The sequence below is a fragment of the Microcaecilia unicolor genome, chromosome 3 (genome assembly GCF_901765095.1).
Source record: "Microcaecilia unicolor chromosome 3, aMicUni1.1, whole genome shotgun sequence".
In the NCBI taxonomy this organism is placed as follows: Eukaryota; Metazoa; Chordata; class Amphibia; order Gymnophiona; family Siphonopidae; genus Microcaecilia; species Microcaecilia unicolor.
In genome coordinates, this window is record NC_044033.1 from 420,597,016 (window position 1) to 420,620,285 (window position 23,270).

General features: G+C 40.3%; 1 protein-coding gene across 2 annotated transcripts; it reads right to left on the bottom strand.

The window, feature by feature from the left end:
• Positions 1 to 1,334: 1,334 nt before the first annotated feature.
• LOC115465184 (protein odd-skipped-related 1-like) lies at positions 1,335 to 11,725 on the bottom strand. Of its 2 annotated transcripts, XM_030195590.1 has the most exons (4): positions 11,443 to 11,528; positions 7,136 to 7,216; positions 3,175 to 3,871; positions 1,335 to 2,267 (listed from the first exon to the last, which is right to left on the bottom strand). In XM_030195590.1, the coding sequence occupies exons 3-4, from the start codon at positions 3,813 to 3,815 to the stop codon at positions 2,132 to 2,134; spliced, it is 777 nt and encodes a 258-aa protein (XP_030051450.1). In that variant the 5' UTR covers positions 3,816 to 3,871; positions 7,136 to 7,216; positions 11,443 to 11,528; the 3' UTR covers positions 1,335 to 2,131. The 2 variants fall into 2 exon arrangements, with proteins under 2 accessions (XP_030051450.1, XP_030051449.1); XM_030195589.1 differs by lacking the exon at positions 7,136 to 7,216 and having other exon boundaries at positions 11,443 to 11,725.
• Between the last annotated feature and the right edge of the window lie 11,545 nt (positions 11,726 to 23,270).

The following is a 23,270-nucleotide window of genomic DNA, read 5'->3' on the forward strand; positions in this document are numbered from 1 at the left end:
TTAGACGCTGCCTACTAACACCAGCCCAGTTTTTCAGTGGCTATACTTGTCCTTGTGCCCCATTAAAAAACAAACAAAAAAACAACACCTTTTTCAAAGAAGTTGCAGGTGTCATTAGCTCAAATTAGAAGCAGAAGTAAATGCATGTAGCAGCACACAACATTGTAAAAACTGGCTTAATATTAAGGGTAAATATCAGCTTGATACATTTACCTGTAAAATAGTCATTTATTTTTAATACTTTAAAAATCCAGTGATAAATGTTATTTATCAATAAACAGCATAAAGTGCCACATAAACATACATTATTTTGAGGCTTATTTTCGAAAGAGAAGGACACCCAAATCAGTATAATTGAAAGCCAATTTTCGGCATCCCCAACTGCTTTCCATTGCGGGGATGACCAAAGTTCCGGGGGGGGGGGGGGGTGTCGAAGGCCTAGCGAAGGTGGGACTTGGGCATGCCTAACACATGGGCATCCTCGACCCATAATGGAAAGAAAAGGGCATCCCTGACGAGCACTTGAATGACTTTACCTGGTCCTGTTTTTCTTACGACCAAGGCACAAAAAGGTGTCCAAACTAACCAGATAACCAGCGGAGAGAATCAGGGATGACCTCCCCTTACTCCCCCAGTGGTCACTAACCCCCTCCCACCCTCAAAAATATCTTTAAAAATATGTCCTGCCAGCTTCAAATGTCATACTCGGGTCCATCACAGCAGTATGCAGGTCCCTGGAGCAGTTTTAGTGGGTACTGCAGTGCACTTCAGGCAGGCGGACCCAGGCCCATCCCCCCCTACCTGTTACACTTGTGGCAATAAATGTGAGCCCTCCAAAACCCACCAGAAACCCACTGTACCCACATCTAGGTGTCCCCCTTCACCCGTAAGGGCTATGGTAGTGGTGTACAGTTGTGGGTAGTGGGTTTTGTGGGGGGGGGGGGCTCAGCACACAAGGAAAGGGAGCTATGTTCCTGGGAGCAATTTCTGAAGTCCACTGCAGTGCCCCCTAGGATGCATGGTTGGTGTCCTGGTATGTCAGGGGGACCAGGGCACTACGAATGCTGGCTCCTCCCATGACCAAAGGGCTTGCATTTGGTCATTTCTGAGATGGGCGTCCTTGGTTTCGATTATCGCTGAAAATCAGAAACGACCAAGTCTAAGGATGACCATCTCTAAGGACGACCTAAATTTCAAGATTTTGGTGTCCCCAACCATATTATCAAAATAAAAGATGGGCGTCCATCTTGTTTCAATAATACAGGTTTCCTTGCCTCGCCATCGGGATGTTTTGCGAGAACGTCCTCAGCAAAACTTGGGCGTCCCTTTCGATTATGCTCTTCCATGTGTTTTTTTTCATAATGTTGGAATGTCTTTTTTTTTTTTTTTTGTCGGTTAAAACAAAAAACTTTCAGGTTGGAAAGGTCATGATTGTCAGCTTTAAAGACTCCCCATGAGACAGAGGTGCCTTAAAGTACATATGGTACACTTTTATGGTTAAGTTTGGCTTATTTATTGAATTGCCTTTCTTTGTGCTTTAAGATGCCCCTAAACCAAAGCAATTTTACCAAACAAGTTACCACACCTCATCACCCAAGGCAACACATCAAAACTTAAACAAATATAGAAAGATAGGGATTTTTATGTCCAGAGTTCAGGTACTTTACTTTTTCAGGTCCACACTAGAGCAATAGCCATGAAGAGTCTAAGCAATGTGATAACGTCCGAGGAAGAAACATTCTTTTAACTCCATTTCAAACTGTCATTCTTCTCTGAACATCAGCATTTAATATTTAGGTCTATTATGATATATTTTATTCTCAGAACTTCCTACCCCCTATCCTCCAAATCTTAGAGGCACAAAAAAAGAGGAGAATACTTTTTTATTATCTAAGGTTTGAACAAGATGACTCTCCAACTCTTGAGCTCCTCCTTTTGGCATAAAATGCATTGAACTCATAGGGATCCTGTAGGGCTCTTCATATCGGGTTGTCTTTTTCAACAAAGCATATTTGGAAGAGCATTTTGTCATAAAGTTCAGTGCTTTATTCATTGGACTGAGTTCCACATTTGGTATAAAAAATGATGTAATAGCTCTTTAAAATAATGTCTGACAAATAAAATCGATAGCTCAGCATTTTATTTTTGAAGGTTTAAACTCCTTTACTTGTGTGTGCAGTGTCTTATGGACAGCGAGTGTTCTGGACTGGCAAAATCCTTTCCCACATTCATGACACTTGAAAGGCTTTTCTTTTGAATGAATATATCTAGGGGAAAGTGAAAAAAATATATAAGTAATTCGTCCTCATCAGTTTCACCCATAGTGCATTATGACATTAGTTTGAATTTTAAATTTTTGCTATGTCTGCATCATAATAATTTTTAAAATATTTAATGCTTTAGGCAGTCCTGAAAGTAAGGACAATGGATCTTGCATTTTATCAATATATAATGAAATACTGTAAATTCCTCTGGTATGATACAACATTGAAAAATTTGGGCAATTTAAGATTATGGTAATATATATTTTGAATACACTTCATTTTTTATTTACCTCATTAAACATATCTTAAGATCTAGGCATTTAAATATCCCCATAACAGTTAACCTGTGGACAGTCTTTGATATAAGTATAACAAATACAGGACAAATACATGCAAATGGAATGGAGACTATTTTTTCAAGTACCACCAAAAAATGTGAATAGGCAAAATGAAAAACATTTATATGAAATTTTCTGACACTAGAACTGTGAAAATGAGACTGAAATGTACATAGAAGTACCATGGTCTCTCCACAGTTGATGAACTAATGTATGTTACAATCCAATTTAGTACTCAGGAACCTTCAAGCAATACCATAATGTATTCTTCCTTACCATGTATATATGCACATGGTACATATTTATACCATGATCTGTTCTACGTATGTTATGTTCCATGTATGTTACCAAGTATGTATGCACCTTAACACAATACCATTTGTAATTCTGGTACCTGGAAATGGCAACAGCCATTACGGCAAATGTAAGCCACATTGAGCCTGCAAATTGGTGGGAAAATGTGGGATACAAATGCTACAAATAAATAAATAAAATAAAATGAATTTTACATAATAACACTATTTCTAATAATGGCATTCCTGATATTATTTATTTGTTAATGAACTGATTACCTGTGATCCCTAAGATGGTCTTGTCTTCTGAAAGCTTTATGGCATATGTCACAAGTATACGGTCTTTCATCAGTGTGGGTTCTTTCATGGATCAAAAGATTATAGGACTTGGTGAAGTGCCTGCTACAGAACTTACAGACAAATTCTTTCTTGGTTTTCGATGGTAATCTGCCTATGGTTGGTTTCTTCTCTGGTGATAGTTTAGTAACATCAAGAAGGGAACTCAAAACAGGAGAGCCTCGGCTATCTGCATGTGCCATTTTCAAATGATCCTCTTGGGTGGCTGCCACAGCCAGATTGGCAAAATCAAAACGGGGTTTGACTTTAAGTGGCATATTTCTGGATTCTTCTTTAGGGTGCATAGCATGGGGAAACAAAGGGAATGCAGGTATCTGGAACCTAGCATCCATCAAATTTGAAACCCCAGGAATTTTGGAGAAAGAGGAACGTGGCAAATGCATCGCGGGATAGCCCAATGTCCATTGGTGGAGATGAACAGCATGTAAGGCACTGAAGCCATAAAGATTGGGCAAATGGTCTGCTGGCACCGGGAGCCCATTAAAAGCTTGCAGGAAGGAATAGTTAGTAAGCTGTAGAGAAGGGTGAATTGGCACTGGAGCTGGCAGAGTCTTGCTCCCCATGATGGTCGGTTGTAGAGTCAGCTTGACGAGGCCTTTCAGTCTCCTTCCAAAACTTTCTAATCAAAATAACAAAACAATAACGTTACTACTACTACCATTACTAATATCACAACAAATATTACTACTGTTAATATTAATACTACTACTGCCACTACTAGTACTAGTAGTAGTAATGGTAATCCTTTCTTTCTCCCTCCCTCTAAACACACACCCCAAGACAGCTTGTACCCTTTTTTCCTGTACTAAGTGCTGTGAGCCAATACATATATGCAAATATAATATACTTTATATATCCAAATCCATGTGGATTGCGTATTCTTTGGGAACCCACTGCCTCTGTGAAGTGGACCCCGGGACCAACCCTAGACAACGATAGCTGACATCTAGTAGTAACAATGGATTGCTTTATAGCATAAGTGAAAGTTGTGGCACCTGAGGGCTGCCCTTGGATAGGAGGCTACCTTGTACATCTATTGCACTTGCTGCCCTCAAATATTTGTACTGAATAGCCACAAAAAAAAAATCATTAAACTTCCAAGTGACAGCATTTTTCCTACTTTATTTTTCTTTGATATTTCCTAAAAGAAAATTTATCCCAGAACATGCTTTATAAAAGTGAGGTGTAAAATTTCCAAGTGTACCAGTACTTTGAAGGGAAATTCAAAATCAATACTTCTATTAATTTCCTATTGTGCATATTAGCACAGGTGGAGGAGCATAATCGAACGGGGTGCCCAAGTTTTTTTGAGGGCGTCCCTGCAGGACGTCCCCGCGAAGGGACGGGGGAACCTGTGTCGTTTCGATAATACGGTCAGGGACGCCCAAATCTCAACATTTAGGTCAACCTTAGAGATGGTCGTCCCCGATTTTCGGCGATAATGGAACCCGAGGACGTCCATTTCAGAAACGACCAAATCCAAGCCCTTTGGTCATGGGAGGCGCCAGCATTCGTAGTGCACTAGTCCCCCTCACATGCCAGGACATCAACCGGGCACCTAGGGGGCACCGCAGTGGACTTCAGAAAGAGCTGCCAGGTGCATAGCTCCCTTACCTTGTGTGCTGAGCCCCCAAACCCTACTACCCACAACTGTACACCACTACCATAGCCCTTACAGATGAGGGGGCACCTAGATGTGGGTACAGTGGGTTTTTGGTGGGTTTTGGAGGGCTCACATTTACCACCACAAGTGTAACAGGTAGTGGGGGATGGACCTGGGTCCGCCTGCCTGAAGTGCACTGCAGTACCCACTAAAACTGCTCCAGGGACCTGTATACTGCTGTCATGGAGCTGGGTATGATATTTGAGGCTGGCAGAGAGGCTGGAAAAATATTTTAACATTTGTTTTAGGGTGGAAGGGGGTTAGTGGCCACTGGGGGAGTAAGGGGAGGTCATCCCCGATTCCCTCCGGTGGTCATCTCGTCATTTAGGGCACATTTTTGTGGCTTGGTCATTAAAAAAAAGGACCAAGTAAAGTCAGCCAAGTGTTCGTCAGGGACGCCCTTTTTTTTCCATTATCAGCCGAGGACGCCCATGTGTTAAGCACACCCCAGTCCCGCCTTCACTATGCTTCCAACACGCCCCCGGGAACTTTGGTCATCCCCGCGACGGAAAGCAGTTGAAGGCGCCCAAAATCGGCTTTCGATTATGGCAATTTGGGCGACCCTGGGAGAAGGACGCCCATCTCCCGATTTCTGTTGAAAGATGGTCGCCCTTCTATTTCAAAAATGAGCCCAATAGTGATTCAAGGACCTCCATATATTTTGCATTTCTACTGTTAACTAATACTTTGGTTATTCTTGCACATTCATTCAATGATATCATGACAATATCTTATTGTACAGTGTTATATTAGGGTTGACAGAATGAGCAGACTCTATACAATTTTCTCCTGGAGAAAAGTGTCTGTTTTCCTGCTAAAATAAACTGGATTTGCTAGCACAATGCAATTCGTCTTTACTTTTATTTATTTGTAAACCCTGTAGGTTTAAGTGGGTAGAAATTTTAACAAATAAAATTACATTTAAAATAAAAAGTTCTAATTAGACATTACTTGTTTCTCAGGTGTATAAATGTATCCTATGAAAACTGCTATTTCTTTCCAGATTGCATTTAATTTAGGGCCCTGTGTACTAAGCCGCGTGTCCTAATTTTTAGCACGTGCCAATTTTTAGAGTGCACTAAAATCGCTGGCACACCTTAGTAAATAGGATCCTTAGTTTCACTTCATTAATTTATAGACTGCTATTCAGGGCAAGTTTCTTTCTTCTGTCTTCCGATCTGCATTAAAATATCTTTAGAGAAAGAAAAGTCAAGGAAAGGAGATTCAAAATTTCAGCTTTTATAGGGCTCCTTTTACTAAGCTACGGTAAAAGGGGCCCAGCACTAGTGCTGGAGTGTAGATTTGCTGTACACTGAGGCCCCTTTTACTGCAGTGAGTAAAAAAGCCTAAAAAAGGAAATGACTGTAATAGGCCAGGGGCGTAGCTAGGTGGGGCCACGGGGGCATAGGCCCCTGCAGATTTAGCCCTGGCCCCCCTGATTTCACTCCCCCCACCGACGATGACCCTCCCCACCACATTTGACCCCCCCCCCACCTGCCACCAACCCTACCCCGCTGCCGCCGTCAGGTACATTTGCTGGTGGGGGTCCCCAACCCCCACCAGCCGAAGTCCTCTTCAGTGCTGGTCTCCGGCGCGTCGCTGATCTGGATTCTGTTTCTGTGACTCACAGAAACAGAATCCTGATCGGTGAATGCGACGGACCCGGAGACCAGCGCTGAAGGGGATTTTGGCTGGCTGGTGGGGGTTGGGGAGCCCCGTCAGCAAAGGTACCTGGCGGTGGTGGGGGAAGGATTGGCAGTGGCGGGAGGGGGGCCGAAAGCACCAGAGGGGGGGGGCTAAAATGTGTCCCCTCACCTTGGGCTCTGGACTCCCCTCCCGCCGAAGTCTGGCTACACCCCTGAAGTAAACACTTGCCGCCTGCCATTTCCAAGGGGAGCCCTTACCATGACCTACTTAGGTGGTGCTCTTGCACTGATCCAGCAGTACCCCCCCCCCCCCCCCATCAGCTAAAAAAAAAATTCCAGTCACGTTGTGGATGGCACTAATGTCAGCTCTTGTGTTAGGCTGGTGGTAGCACCGGATTGGCATGTGACAAAGTGATGGTAGCTTTACCGCTGTTTTGTATAAGGGCCCCATAGTTATTTACTAAAAAAAAATTACCATATCATAGTTATAATTTTGTTTGTCTCTCATCTGCCTGATTTGCAGTATATTAAATAAAGATGAAATGTGAAATTTACATTAGAATCTAAACCTTACCTAAAGCATAGGACACAGCTTCACCACAATACAGGAAACAAGTAAGAAAGTGACCAAACTGCCTTTACTGTTGGACACCACCTAGGAAAAAATGGAAAATGTTCATGTAGTAGTTAAATCAGTGGAAATCTAGATGAAGAGTCTACGCAGAGCCCAGTCTGGCAGAGTTAGACAGGTCGGTGAAAGGTACAGCTACACAGACGGGTTACCCCAGTCCCAGTCATACAAGGAAGAAGACCTGCCCAGAAAACTGAAAGGTAAATACGCCCAGCACTAAAATCTCTCTTTTGTTTACCTGCAGATCTAACTCTAATTATGTCAAATTTGTGTGCTTCAATTGGCTCCCTAGGTGTTTTCGAGAAACTGTTTTGTCTGGAGGGGAGCAAGGGGAAGGGAAAGAAAAGAAAGAGAATTTCATTCATAATTTATTAGGACACCCCCTCTGTCCCATAGAAATTATACATTTGTTTACTTATGATGCTTAATAATTAGTTGTGATCAATTTATTATGAAGGTTGAACAGGTCAGCATCACCCTTGGTCATTTAAGGTGTAGAAATGCTGAACTTTTGGGAACCTTTTCCTAAGTAAGCAATGCATGCCTGGAGAGAATGAATGGATAGATCATTTTTCCACTTTTAAATAAATTGGTGCATTAAGTTTACTTGATGGCAAATGTCACAATACAAAATGTCTGACGTACACAAAATTAAGGTCTGAATGACTGGGGTACAGTAAAGTTTGCTGCTCTCATGTCTTACTATTGCATTTGTAGGGAGAGTTAAGAATGCTTCTGACCCGGAAAAGGAGTTTAAAGGGAAAGAAAACAAAGTTAGGAAAGCATGGTTAAAAAATAATACCTTTCACACCAGTCAACATGAATCAGCCCCAGAAAAAAAAAATCCCGTGGCATTCCACGGCAGTGACCCAGAATAAAATAATATGATATTTTGCCAAGATTGCAATTATTAGGACTTGTGACTGATGGAAAGCTTTGAAAAGCAGAAGATTGATGTGTGTCCCCAACAGTAAATCCTGTAAAATGCCATATTTTGAGACAGCTTTAAACTTTGGCACAAAAGTTCTCGACTCTTCACTATTTTCCAAATACGGTAAATATAAAATTAAGTTGAACATTAAAGATGCAGAATTATATACCAAAACTGACAAACCCATTAGGTCTATTTGCTATATTAATTTTCTGTCTATACAGTACAGTAAAATCTCTCTTCCAGCTCTCAATATGAGAACAAACTGAATTCACCTGCAGGTGGTTAGAAATGCCTGATGTCCATATAATGACTATAAGTAAGAGGAAAGGGGAGAGGTTGCACTTTTGGATTCCCTCCCTTTCCTGTAAGATGTGAAATAAACATGCTTTCTGACTCAATTTTCCTAAGTAAGAAATGTAAGGTAATTCTTGTCTTTTTCCTGCAAGGTAGTAGAAATTATTCATAATATATACCTCTTGTTATAATTTTGTTTGTCCGTTACGGTTGGAAAAAAGAAAGTACACATACACAACTTATCTTGCTTATGATCTCTATATGAGAAAGGGAGAGGAGAGACCTATTTAAATTCAAGTTTCCATTTTACTGTTTAATACCTATGCACTTCCCCCTAGTTCACCAAAGAAAGGATTGCCATTCTTTGATTTCTTCAGTGCTTCGCCACCTCTACCTTTAATTCTGGATCATATAAACAGATCCTTATCTAACATTTTACTGAAGAGTCTGGGTGACTTATCTGCACCCCACGGCAATAAAACAGTGCCATTTTTAAACACAAGACCTGCTTGCTGAGTAATTTAGACCAGACCGCTAGTACACTGACATAAGACTGAAACAAAACCTTCTCTGCCAAGATAAATTTACCCTGCAAACTAGGACCATAAACTTGAAAGACTGCATCTGTCCCCAGCTTTCTTGTCCTTTGTACTACAATGCAAACTAGGTACTAGAAACCGTCCTTTCCCATTGTGTAAATCTATCTTCTAGACAGCAGCCTTAAGAATTTTACTTAACTCACGTTCTGATATTGTACGAGCTGGAATTGTTGCTGGAAAGTACATTTCTCATCTGCTGCTTTCTCTCAATTTGTATTGTTCACTTTGAATTATCCACAACTTACCTGCTGCCTGCCTAGATATCGGTTAGGCTGAGCATCGGTTTCAGAAAGAATTTTTCTCTGGAATTTGTAATGTGCTGAATAAGAAAATAGTGTAATTCTTCAGTCAGCCTACTAAACAAATATGGCTGGTTGCAGGCAGTATGTACGTTGTGTATGAGAACATTAATTTGTAAAATTCACATTTCTAGGATCCTCTTCCAAAACATGATTGAAACATGCTTAAATCTATTGTCCATGCATTTTGTTGCAACTTCAGCAGACCTGGGAGAGGGAGGGCAAATTTGGATCAATTCCTTCAGAGTTCGTTGTACTTGAACTCTTTATGCATTACAAACGGAGAAATGTTTCTGGTCTATAGTTGTATATTTTATTCGTTTTGTTTAAGTAATTTTGCAGCCTCAATAGGTTTTGATCTTTGATATTTCAAGTTTACTAGAAACACGACTAAAGCTTAGAACATACAAGTTCACTTTGTTTTAAGGGAACACAAAAGATATAATTGCTGGTATTAATAGAAACAGCAAGAATCCAGCCAGCATGTGCCTCAGATATCTTTACTAGAATTATCATTCACATTTTATTAGGAAATCAGTGGTGACAGACTAAAAGACCACCAGCAGCAAAGCTGATTAATAATAAAGAATTTTGAAATAAAATAGATTTACAGGTTCGAGGGTTTAGGGCTGATTATTAGAATCACTGGTTCTTCATAGAATATAGTTTTGCCTAGTGAATTAGAGCAAACTTTTTTTTCCCTATTTACTTGCCTTCTACATGGGATCGTGTCTACCGCTCAGTTTGATTTAATTTACACATGCACTTTATATTTCTCAGTTACCAAACAGCGTAAATTTTAAACGATAGAGTTTGGTTCTACCACGCTGCACCCAGCAATGGAAATAAAATAATAATTAAAAAAAAAAGTGTCAACAGCTGCCAACCACGATTTTCCATTCCGTTCTCATGTTCCTTTATTTCACATGGAAGTTGCTAATGGGTCACTGAGGAAAAACCTTTTCTGCACTCCAGCTTTGGAAAGCAGAAAATGGTTACGAAATGAGCCTTGCGTGGCTGAACATTTTCTTGCCTTTGGCCACTGAACAATAAAAAGTCCTAGAAGGCCTTTAACCATAGGGAAAAAAATCGATGCACCTCTAGTTGATTGGAACAAATCATCTATAAGGAATTCACTTTAATCAAGTTTATCCTAAAGTTCTCCTTATATCAACTTGGTAAGTATGCTGAAAATTCATAATTATTTCAGCCTGTTTTAGCTTAAACCTTTTTTTCCCATTGTTCCCGCTTTTAAGTGCTTGTGCACCTGTTTGATGCCTTTGGTTTGTCTTGGTTTGTCTGCTTAATTTAATCTGATAATCTGGTATGAAATCACGATATGAAATCACTAAACTCGACAAGCTTACAGCTGAAAACTAGTATTGTGATATCCTGAAAATTTTACTTTTTAATTATTATTTTGAGGTCTATTCTAAAATTGTTCCTTAATGCACATTAAAAACATCTGTGCGTTTTAATAACTTCAATCCCCTCTGGTTTTATGGTAAATAAAATTCCTTTGATTACATCAGCTAACGATGGACACAATAGCAGACACAACCACACTAGATCCACCTAAAAATTTACAGATTTGGAATACTAAAGCAACTCCCAATAGGTCACAAGGAAATGATGCTCTCTAGATACTGCATCCCACAGCCAGACCGTTCCAGTGTAAATTTTTAGTTAGAAACAGGTCCCTCATATGATTGCAAATAAAAAGTTAAAAAGAACCAGTGAACTGTACCTACCCGTTAATAGAAAATCGACTGTAAACTAGATGTAATGTATCCTGGCACCTAGATAAATTCACAGAGTAATCAGGTTTGATTGCATTCGGTAGCTGCCCAGCATGCACGTAGCTGTCGCTATTGAATATTTAGATAACAACTTGAAGGAGAAATGCACTTTTCTAATAACGTATGTATAGCATTAAGTCAAAAGAAAAGAGATATGGTAATAAAAAATGTTCCTAAACTGATCACCTCGATGCAGTGCCTATCAAAGTCTCTCCCCCCTCCCCCTCCCCAAGGCTCCCAGATAAGCTCTCTAGGGCCGAATCTTCGGTCTTTGAAGGCTGCAATCCAGTCCGATGAGAATAAAATGAGACCTGTTGGTATTTACCTATTGCTGGTGCCTGATGCCTGGGGCTGAGTTTAAGAGCCGTGGATCCCCGGCGATGGGGGTGGGGGAGCTTCGGTGGAATTCCTGCAGGAGACAGTGCCAGGCACAAAGCAGGAGCTGGCATGCTCCGAGCTGTGGCAGCAGCGCAGGGCCGAGGGTAGGGGTAGAAGTGGCTGCCCCTCAAGCTGCTGTCCCCGTTCTCGGGCTGTGCAAAGAGCAAGATCTCAGATCACACTGAACTCTTTCCTCTACCCGCCTCCTTATTTCAAGCAGCCTGTCAGCACGCATGCACTCCAGCCCCTCAGAGCCAGCCCTCCCTTGCAACAGCTGGGGAGCAGTAGGAACTTTAAGCAGCTGGGTTTGGAGAAGAACTACTTCCGGTGGAACTTGGATGGTTCGGTTATGTGAATAAAGAACCCTCCCAAAGGAGAAAAGAGTTTCTTGTTAAGCTGAATGACGGACAAGGAGGGCAATAGGAGCAGGATTAAGACTGGAGATGATATTCAAAGACAAAGTAAAAATGACCATAACATTGCACACTGTTTTCAATATTCATTGCATGTCACACAGGGCAAAGTTAGGTTTGGTCTGATTTATTATTGTTGTTAAACCTCATTATTAGATTGATAGAAATAAATAAATAGCATAATTGTAATAAAAATCAATACAGGAGTGCTTATGATTTTAGTGAAAATGTTAATAACTGTGCTATAATAAACTTACATTTTCCAGATGTAATGTTCTCCAAACGTCTGTTCTGGGCGCCTAACACCTATGGATGTTACTGCTCAGTTTGTATAGCTGCACCTTCACACTCCAGAATGAGACCATAAAATCATGCACCATCAGGAATCTGAGCGCTCAAACTGCTATGCTCATTTTTCTAGCCCTCCAGTTGTTCTGCTTGAAGTCACTGTGAAGGTGGAAAGCCCAGTAAACTTACCCTCAAAGTCAAATAAGCACCTGAAATTATGATTACTAAAAGGTTAGAGTACATCTTGTAAGGTGCACTGTAAGATTAACACTGTTCCTTACATTATTTAGTGGACTTTTTACAAATGTGCGCTGAAAAATGGCCTGCGGTAGTGTAGATGCATGTTTTGGGCATGCGCTGAATCATTTTTCAGCGCACCTGTAAAAAAATGCCTTATTTTATTTTTGACGAAAATGGACGAGCGGCAAAATGAAAATTGTTGCACGTCCATTTTGGGTCTGAGGCCTTACCGTCAGCCAGCCACTGACCTAGCGGTAAGATCTCATGTGGTAACTGGGCGGTAATGGTCTATATGCATAGAATGATGATGATTACTACCCGATTACCGCCCGCGTGCCAGAAAATAGAAATATTTTCCTGTATGCCTAGCGGGCACGTGTCAAAAATGAAATTACCGCGGTAACCGGGTGGTAACTCAAGTTGACGTGTGTTGGGTGTGCATAAGCGCCTACGCGGCTTAGTAAAAGGGCCCCTTAGTGCGTAGAAGTACCAGCGCTATTCTTAAATCTTAGAAGCCCTCACTGTAAAATATGTCCCCACAGGTGGCGATAGTAACATGGTATATGACAGTAGAAAAAAAATCTTCAAAAAAACTGCACAGGGTATTTAAATTAGAAACTATCAGATCTATGTGGTTGATGATTGAAGCAAATTAAAGCTCTAGATAGGTCTAAACATTACTGTCTAGTATACGAGTAAAATCAGCAGGTATTTATACACCCACTGAAAAGTTGAATATAAAAAAGGTGCGGTTCTTGTTCTGGGATCTTCTTAATATTTTAACACTGATATGGGTTTTTCAATTTCAAAACTAACATATATGGTTGATATTTTGAGCACTTAAATTTGTTATAGTTACCACCCCTCCTTCCGCCTTTTCACTACAGATTTTTTCTTCCTATATTAAATACTTGGGGAGTTTTTATTCTGTAGGTGTTTTCGGGAGTAGGAGGAGCCTATGATGTTAGCCATTACAATTGGTGTCCTAATTTAAAGGTACCCTGGGCTTTTGAGGCTACTTTTTTTTATATAAACAAATATAAAGAATTGATATACGTGCCAAATTAACAACTGAAATTCAGGGTATTAGTTCACAATTGATAGTAGAAAAAAATGCAATTGGTCCATCTGATCTGTCAAATTTATTGCAGATACACTCCTAAGAATATAGGCCAGCTTCCAGCTACACAAGTTAGTGCTTGTAAGGTATTGCTCCCCCTATCCAGGTCAGTTTTTGTCACCTCTGTTTTGGTTCTATACCATTCTGGGTAAAAGAGCAATTCCCTCACTTACTGAAATAAGTATCCTTTTCCCACCATCAGTACTCCTGTTAATTTTATTTTATTACCTCCAGTTTGCATATTGTAAAACTTTAGTGCCCCTGATTGTATAGGAAAATACAGCTAGTACATTAAGCACTCCATTAATTGATCAGAGAATAAATCACATCATTTCAGAGCTCCTCCCCCCCCCCCCCCCCATGAGATCTATTACTGTTTGGGTGGTGGATGATAAATAACCTCCAAGCAGAGGGGTAGAGATAAGCACTATAAGTGAATTGAAAAAAAGCACACAGGATCACTGAGGGAGAAGAGGGGACTGAAGAGCTGGTGGGCTACGGATGGGCAGACTAGATGGATTTGTTTTCTGGCCTCATCTTTAACCCTTTTTATTTGTTACTTCAAACTTTTAATTAAGAATACACAACTAAAAATTATTTTATACTGTTGTAAGAAAACTATCATCCCTTCTTTGCCATGATTTCTGAATCTCCCTGTACAAATCTGCCTGTCTGTTGCATGATAATACTGTGGGCATGCAGGTACTCCAAGAACATTAGCAGTCCTGTGATTATTCACCTGGGGGTGAAGAGGAGAAACTCAGTTAATGTAAAGATAGTTTCACTGGAAAAATCTCAGGAAATTAAGGGAGAATCGAAATGCTGTTCTGCTGATCTGTTCTCAACTAATAGAGCAAATTGTCCACCCTTGTCAAAATATCCTCAAAAATATCTGAGACTCCCCCCCCCCCATCGATATTCAAGCCAACACAGTTGTTTAGAGGGAAATGAAAGATTAAGTCATGTGATGCACTGTCTTGTGTTTTAGCATCTTTCACAGGTGGACTCAGGAGAGGAGACAGCTCACCAAAGAAACAGGGCAGGTGGGAGAGCACTCTGAGTGACAGCCAATGACAGCCACTGCAACAACTCATGCAAACTTCTGATTCAAACAGGCTGGCATTTTACACATCAGTGCAAGAGCTGAAGAAAAGCAGCAATGGATAATTACATCCCCCAGCCAAAATAGAAAAGACTAACAAAGTTGAGGTTTTCAAACAGCAAGTAGAAATTCCATGCTACAGTAGCACATCTGCAGTTGATACAGAAGTTGTAATTGAGTGGGTTGTTCATGGAATACTATTTGCCTTTGTGCTGTACTGAGCTGAGACAGAATGTTTTTGATGAATTTTATTCTAATTTTTCTCTCCTTTATGATTTTTTATAGCTTGTTTTAATTCTACAATTTGCAGCAAGCTATATTTGGATGAGAAGATTGTTAGCTAAGTTAGTGTGAACCCTAGACAGAAGGCACCATATTTCCATATAAGACATTCCAACATCTGTGTTAATATAATTTACATTATGCCATTTCACAGCACTGTGAAACATAGCACCACCTGTAATATATCTAATTAAATATGACTGTATAACCCCACGAAGGGTAAATGTAGGGATCAGGCAGATATCTCTCCCCCAGCAGTGTCAGCATTTTGGCTATGGAAGTGGTTTTGATACAGATTGGAACTGCTGGAAATAAATAAGCCCCCCCCCCCCTCAATGAGAAATCAGATGATAGCAAATTCATCAGCTCCTGGAGAGCTTTGTAAATGTTCACAAGTCTGTAAACAACTCTGGCTTGGAAAACAGAGAACATGCATTCAGGGGAGGGCAAGGAAACTGAATAAAGGCAAATATATATAAACTAGTAAAAAAGCCCCGTTTCTGATGCAAATGAAACGGGGGCTAGCAAGGTTTTCTTCTGTGTGCATGTGGGAATGTGTGTGTCCCTGCCCTCTGTGCCCTCTCTCCCCTCCCCCCTCTGAGTCCTTCATTGTTACAGACAGAGCGATTTGATTTCCTGCTTTGCTGTTTTCCTTCACTGTTTGTGTTAGAGAGTGAGGGCGGGGCAGACACTCATGGGGAAACCGGATATCTCTCCCCCTTCACACTTCGGGCTGGAGGCTTCATAGAACGTTGGTGTTGCCTTTTATATAGAGAGATAATGGATTGACTAATATTTTCCAATAAACATAAAATGGAATTGCTCGGTTTAATGAAATTTCTTTAGCAAATTGGAATAGGAATTCTGTGAAATTATAAATATATAAGAAAGCCTGGCAATTGGGGTAAGGAGATGTCACAAGAACATAAGAATAGCCATACTGGGTCAGACCAATGGCCAATCTAGCCCAGTATCCTGCTTCCAGCAGTGGCCAATCCAGGTCACAAGTACCTGGCAGAAACCCAAATAGCAGTAACATTCCATGCCTTGTAGCACTATAGAAATGCTAAATAGTAGTAATAGTACTACCAAACCAAGGACAAGCAGTGGCTTCCCCCATGTCTATCTCAATAGCGAACTATGGACTTTTCCTCCAGGAACTTGCCCAAACCTTTTTTAAACCCTACAGGAACCCCAGATATGTAAACTGCCACTACCACATCCTCCAGCAGTGAGTTCAAGAACTTAACTATTCTTAAGCATGGAAAAATATTTCCTCCTATTTGTTTTAAAAGTATTTCATTGACTGTCCTCTAGTCTTTGTACAGTGAAAAAACTGTTTCACTTTTACCTGTTCTACGCCACTCAGGATTTTATAGACCTCAATCATATTCCCCCCTCAGCCACCCCTTTTCCAAGATGAAGAGCTATAAGCTCTTTAACCTTTCCTCATATGGGAGAAGTTCCATTCCATTTATCATTTTCGTCACTCTTCTTTGAACTTTTTCTAATTCTGCTATATATTTTTTGAGACACAGCGACCAGATTTGAACACAATATTCAATATTGAATGCAATGATCACACTATGGAGCGATACAGAGGCATTATAATATTCTTGGTCTTATTTTGCATCTGTTTCTTAATAATTCTTAGCATCCAATTGGCTTTTTTGGCTGCCGCTGCAAACTGGTCAAAAGATTTCAGCATATTGTCTACAGCAACACAAATCTTTTTCTTGAGTGCTCAAGGTAGACCCCAGCATTAGGTATCTATGATTCAGATTATTCTTTCCAATGTGCATCAGTTTGTATTTGTCCACATTAAATTTCATCTGCCATTTGGATGCCCAGTTTTCCAGTTTCCTAAGGTTTTCCCACAGTTTTTCACAAGCTGCGTGCATTTTTTCAACTTTGAATATTTTTGTGTCACCTGAAAATTTAATCACCTCACTCGAGGTTCCATTTTCCAAATCATATATAAATCAGTAAAATAGCACCAGTCCCAGTACAGATCCCTGTGGCACTCCACTATTCACCCTCCTCCATTGATTAAAAATGGCCATTTATCCCTACCCTCTGTTTTCTATCCAATAACCAATTCCTTATCCACAGAAGGACATCTGCCTCCAATCCCAATAAATTTTCTCAGGAGTCACTCAAAGAACTTTGTCAAAAGCTTTCTGAAAATCTAGATACACTACATCATCTGGCTCATCTTTATCCATATGTTAATTTACACCTTCAAAGTAATGAAGCAAATTGGTGAGGCAAGACTTGCCTTGGCTGAATCCATGCTGATTTTGTCTCATTAAACCATGTTTGTCTATGTGTTCCATAATTTTATTCTTTATAATAGTTTCCACTATTTTCCCTGGCACTGAAATCTGGCTTACCAGTCTATAATTTCCAGGATCATCCATGGAACCCTTTTTAAACATTGGTATTACATTGGCCACCCTCCAATCTTTAGGTACAATGGACAATTTTAATGACAGGTTATAGATCACTAACAGATCAGCAATTTCATGTTTGAGTTCTTTCAGTACCCTGGGTGTATACCATCTGGTCCAGGTGATTTATCACTCTTTTACTTGTCTATTTGGCTCAGTACATTTTCCAGGTTCACAGAGGTTTAGTTCCTCCACATCATCACTCTTGAAAACCATGTCCAGTACATATAGATCTATTGCATCTTCTTCCATAAAGACTAAAGTAAAGAATTCATTCAATCTGTCTGCTGTGACCTTGTCCTCCCTGAGTGCCCACTTTGCTCCTTCTTGATCTAATGATCCCACAGATTTCCTCACAGGCTTTCTGCTTCTGATGTATCTGAAAAAGGTGTTACTATGAGTTTTGTCTGTGTGGCAAGTTTTTCTTCATTTAGTCTTCATGATCAATGCTTTGTATGTAGCTTGACAGTGCAATGTCCTTCATTTGGATCCTTTTTCCATTCTTTGAAAGATGTCCATTTGGCTCTAATAGCCTCTTTCATTTCACATTTTAACCACACTGGCTGTCGTTTGTTCTTCTTTCCAGCTTTGTTAATACATGGAATACATCTGGTCTGGGCTTCCATGATGGTATTTTTAAATAATGTCCAAACTTCTTTCACTTCACCCTTTAAACACGCTGGCTGTCAGTTGCCCTTCTTTCCACCTTTGTTAATATGTGGAATATATCAGGTCTGGGCTTCCACAATGGTATTTTTAAATAATGTCCATGCCTGTTTTAAAGTCCTAACTTTTGTGGCTGACCCTATTAATTTCTTTTTAACCATTTTCCTCATTTTGTCATAGTTGCATTTTTGAAAATTAGATGCTGCTACAGTAGATTTCTTTAGTGACTTCACTCCAGATATCAACTCAAATTTTATCAAGTTATGATCACTGTTTCCCTGCAGATCCAACACCATTATCTCTTGTACCATGCTCTGCATTCCACTACAGACTAGATCTAAAATAATTCCCCTTCTTGTTAGTTCTTAAACCAGTTGCTCCAAGAAGCAGTCATTCATTACTTCTAAGAATTTTATCACCCTAGTGCTCCCTGATGAAATATTTATCCACTCAATATTGGAGTAATTGAAATCACCCAGTATTATAATTTCTTTAAACATTTCTTCATCTGTCTGTTCATTCTGTCCTGGCAGATGGTAATACAGCCCTACTTGTATGCTCTTTCCCTTCACACATGGAATTTCTATCTACAAGGATTTCACAATGCTGTTTCATTTAGAATATTTATTTTGTTTGACTCAATTCCCTCTTTAACATATAGTGCAATCCCCTCCAATTTGATCCTCTCTATCATTGTGATCTAATTTGTACCCTGATAAGTACATAAGTACATAAGTACATAAGTAGTGCCATACTGGGAAAGACCAAAGGTCCATCTAGCCCAGCATCCTGTCACCGACAGTGGCCAATCCAGGTCAAGGGCACCTGGCACGCTCCCCAAACGTAAAAACATTCCAGACAAGTTATACCTAAAAATGCGGAATTTTTCCAAGTCCATTTAATAGCGGTCTATGGACTTGTCCTTTAGGAATCTATCTAACCCCTTTTTAAACTCCGTCAAGCTAACCGCCCGTACCACGTTCTCCGGCAACGAATTCCAGAGTCTAATTACACGTTGGGTGAAGAAAAATTTTCTCCGATTCGTTTTAAATTTACCACACTGTAGCTTCAACTCATGCCCTCTAGTCCTAGTATTTTTGGATAGCATGAACAGTCGCTTCACATCCACCCGATCCATTCCACTCATTATTTTATACACTTCTATCATATCTCCCCTCAGCCGTCTCTTCTCCAAGCTGAAAAGCCCTAGCCTTCTCAGCCTCTCTTCGTAGGAAAGTCGTCCCATTGATTATCCTCCTTCCACCAGATCTCCGAGATGCCTATTATATTTATCTCTTCAATTAGTGCTATATAGTCCAACTCATCTTATTTTTTAGGCTTCTAGCATTTGTACAAATTGTATTTTTTTCCTAGCCTCTACAAGCTGCTTAGAAGTTGAGGGTGATCATTTGCATTCTTTACTTTCTTCTCCCATTAAACACTCCTGGCTCTGTTTTTTATCATTATTGAAACCTCTCTATTGGGATTCCCTAAAGATCCTGTTTCAGTAGTATCCTTCGAGGGTACTCCACACCCAACCTGGGTGACTGTTGGCTCCTCCTCCCCATTTTAGTTTAAAAGCTATCTCCTTTTACAAAGTTAGCTCTAGCAGCCTGGTTCCATTCTGGTTAAGGTGGAGCCCATCCTTTCAGAACAGGCTCTCCCTTTCTCAGAATGTTGCCCAGTTCCTAACAAATCTAAGTTCCTCATCCCTGTACTGTGGTCTCAACCATGCATTGAGACTGCAGAACTCTGTCACTTGGGTCCTGCGCATGAAATGGGGAGCATTTCCAAAAATGCTACCTTGGAGGATCTGGATATCAGCTTTCTATCTAAGAGCCTAAATTTGGCTTCCAGAACCCCTCTCCCATATTTTCCTATGTCATTGGTACCCGCATGCACTAAGACAGCTGACTCCTCCCCAACACTATCTAAAATCTTATCTAGGTGATGCGTGAGGTCCACCACCTTTGCACCAGACAGGCAAGTGATCAGGTGATCCTCACATCCACCAGCCACCCAGCTATCTACAGGGCCATTTTACTAAGCCATGTAGGTGCCTATGCGCATCCAACGTGCGCCAAATTAGAGTTACTGCTTGGTTACCACGTGGCCCCTGAGGTAATTTTGATTTTGGTGCATCTACTATGTGCGTCTGAAAAATATTTTTTATTTTCTGACATGCGGCGGCTACACACGTCAAGTAGAATTTGACGCGCGTAGACCATTACTGCCCAGTTACCGCCTGACACCTTACTGCTAGGTCAATAGCTTGTGGTAAGGTCTCAGACCCAAAATGGATGCATGACAATTTTAATTTTGCTGCAAGTCAATATTCGGCAAAAAAGGCATTTTTTTGTAGGTGTGCTAAAAAACAATTCTGTGCGCACCCAAAACACATGTCTACAGTACTGCAGGCCATTTTTCAGCACACCTTAGTAAAAGGACCCTTACATGCCTAATGATCGAATCACCAACTCGGAAGATATATTTCATAATGCAACTTAAATATTTGACAGAAACAGCTAAATATTACTAGACCATCCATATGCTAATTCTGATTAATGCTGCAACTTTAAAGCCTGAGTGGCCTAGTAGTTAGAGTGTTGGTCTTGCACTCCAGAGGTGGGTGGTTCAAATCCCACTGCTGCTCCCTGTGATCTTGGGCAATTCATTTAACCCTCCATTGCCTTAGGTACAAACTTAGATTGTGAATCCTCCTTGGACAGAGAAATATTCAGTGTACCTGAATGTAACTCACCTTGAGCTACTACTGAAAAAGTTGTGAGCAAAAATCTAAAATAAAAATATGATTAAAGTCCAGTTTTCCTTTTTATCCCACAAAGAAGAAGTAGGTAGAGCAGTCACTGTTTCTTTAAGACCTCTATTTTTCACAGATACCATACAAATGGAAGGAAAACATTTTGTAATTTCTCTGAAGCAAATGGTTCTTATAAAATCTGAATACAGTAGTTATACATATTGCCTCTAATTTCTTATTAACTTTTAATTCATTGTGTTTATAAAATATTCACTGGGTTTACAATATTGAGGTTACAGGCAGATATTTATGAGTTATCAGTTCAATATAAGAAGATAGAGATGTAGTATGCAGAAAGAAAAATTAGGAGGGAAATTAACTTGGTTATTCTTCCCGTATATAAGAGATTTGGGAAAAGGGGATGAGAGAGACAGACAGATAGCTAGACATACAGGTATATACTGTACACCGACTTGAGTGAATTCCTTCAAAAAGGCGGTAAATAAATCCTAATAAATAATAAATAAAATAAAATATAGACTTATCTACAGATACTGGTATCACAAAAATATAATTCCCTTTAAATTGTCTTCTTGCTACAATTCATTTTGATTCACCTCTTGCTAATTAGTAAGAAGTAGGACTACACTATTTAAATTATTTCACAACAAAGGACATTCTTTAGAGAAAAAGTAACAATCATGGTTCTTAGAAAAACTGAAGATTTGCCACTGCATCTCAATCTTTGTCAAGGGCACACAGTGAAAGAGCTTTCAAAGTGCAATCCTGAAGAAAATTCGCCATCTGCTGGTGACAGGCAGAAATATTTGCCATCAATAAACTGATTTCCTGTTTATTTATCTTTTCTGATCTAGTTTATCTACCCATTTCAATTTCAAACCAAAATTATGTTCTGCACTGTTCAGAGTGTAGCTCTAATTCAATTCAATTCTCCCCTTACTCTTCTCCCCATCATTACTAGGCTGATTTCTACTGATGTCTTTCCATAGATTACTGGGATTTACAAAGTTAAACTCACTCCAACTCTTTGTTCAAAATATCTCTGCGATCTGGGAAATTATGCAGTTTAGTTAAATGTTTCTCCCAAACTGTGCATTGGATTTTCCGAAGCAGACTTTAGCATTTTGAGGCCATGGACGGAGGCGTACCTCCAGAGGCAAGGTTAAGTCAAACCATGCTTGCATGTTTTTAAGCTCCAAAGTTGAGAAAGGCTGATCTGAGGCAGAATTTTACTTCCCCTGGGATCAAGGGACAGTGCTAGGGTGTTGACCAATTACATTTGAGGTCTGCAGTCTGCCCCCCCCCCTAGACAATGTGCTTTTAAAATTTAAATTGTGATTTATTTATTTGGATTTTGCTCCCACCTTTTCAGTAGTAGCTTAAAGTGAGGTACATTGGGTATGTCCCTATCAGGCTCACAATCTAGCACTCTGGTTTACTAAGCAGTGCTAGCAGATGTCCATGCACAAGTGCTGACACAGCCTATTCATTACTTTGTAAACATACCCCTAAATTTGTATCTGAGACAATGGAGGGTTAAGTGACTTACCCAAGACTACAAGGAACAGCAGTAGGAGTTGAACTAGCCACCTCTGCATATCAACAGCAGTGCTCTAACCACTAGGCCACTCCTCCCATTGACCACCATTCTTGCAGGCAAAAATATTCATTGATGCTTCTTTAAGTTTGTTTGACTGTCAAGATTTATTGCTTTGCTATATCTGCAGCTGTTCTTTGCTGCTCTCCCCCCACCCATCCTCCAAAGCTGCTGTCCTAGTCAACTGCCTAGTCTTGTCTTGTAGTTGGATGGGCCCTACCATGAACTCATCTCATTGATGAGAGTGAGTGAGAGAGAGAGAGAGAGAGAGAGAGAGAGAGAGAGAGAGACTGTTATTAGCCAGGAAAGGGAACAATGAAGACAAAACAAAACTGGGAACACAGCTCCCCTCCCCCTTTTTAGTACCTTGTTCTCCATGCTGCATTGATTGGTGTAATGGAGGACAGTGGGAAGTTTAGTTTTATGCTAATAAGGATTGTATATTCCAAATGTATCCCTTCCCCATCTGTATCAGTGGGGAAAAACTGAAAACAGGATCCCAAAAGACAAATCACACTGCACTAAGAAAAGTAAATTCAAAGGTGAGATTTCTCCTGCACTGTGCTCACCAGACTCCACCCCCACATTATTTTTCTTGAGCTTCTTGTCCAGATCAGTTTAATTAAAGGGATTTGGAGAAGCTACACTATCCCAGGAATTAGAAATAGTTCTCTGGACATGTGGTTTTCAACCCAGTCCTCAGGGACCACCCAGCCAGTCCCATTTTCAGGACATTCTCAATAAATATGCATGATAGACATATGCATGCACTGGTATGCAAATCTCGTTCATGCGTATTGTCAGGGTCACCCCCCCCCCCCCCCGCACTCCCTTA

Coding starts and splice junctions, on each gene's coding strand:
- LOC115465184 (XM_030195589.1), bottom strand. CDS start 11,566: ATGCCAGCTCCTGCTTTGTGCCTGGCACTGTCTCCTGCAGGAATTCCA. Junction 3,872..11,442: donor GCATCAGGCACCAGCAATAG/GTAAATACCAAC, acceptor TATTTTGATTAG/AAAGTTTTGGAAGGAGACTG. Junction 2,268..3,174: donor GACCATCTTAGGGATCACAG/GTAATCAGTTCA, acceptor ACTTTCCCCTAG/ATATATTCATTCAAAAGAAA.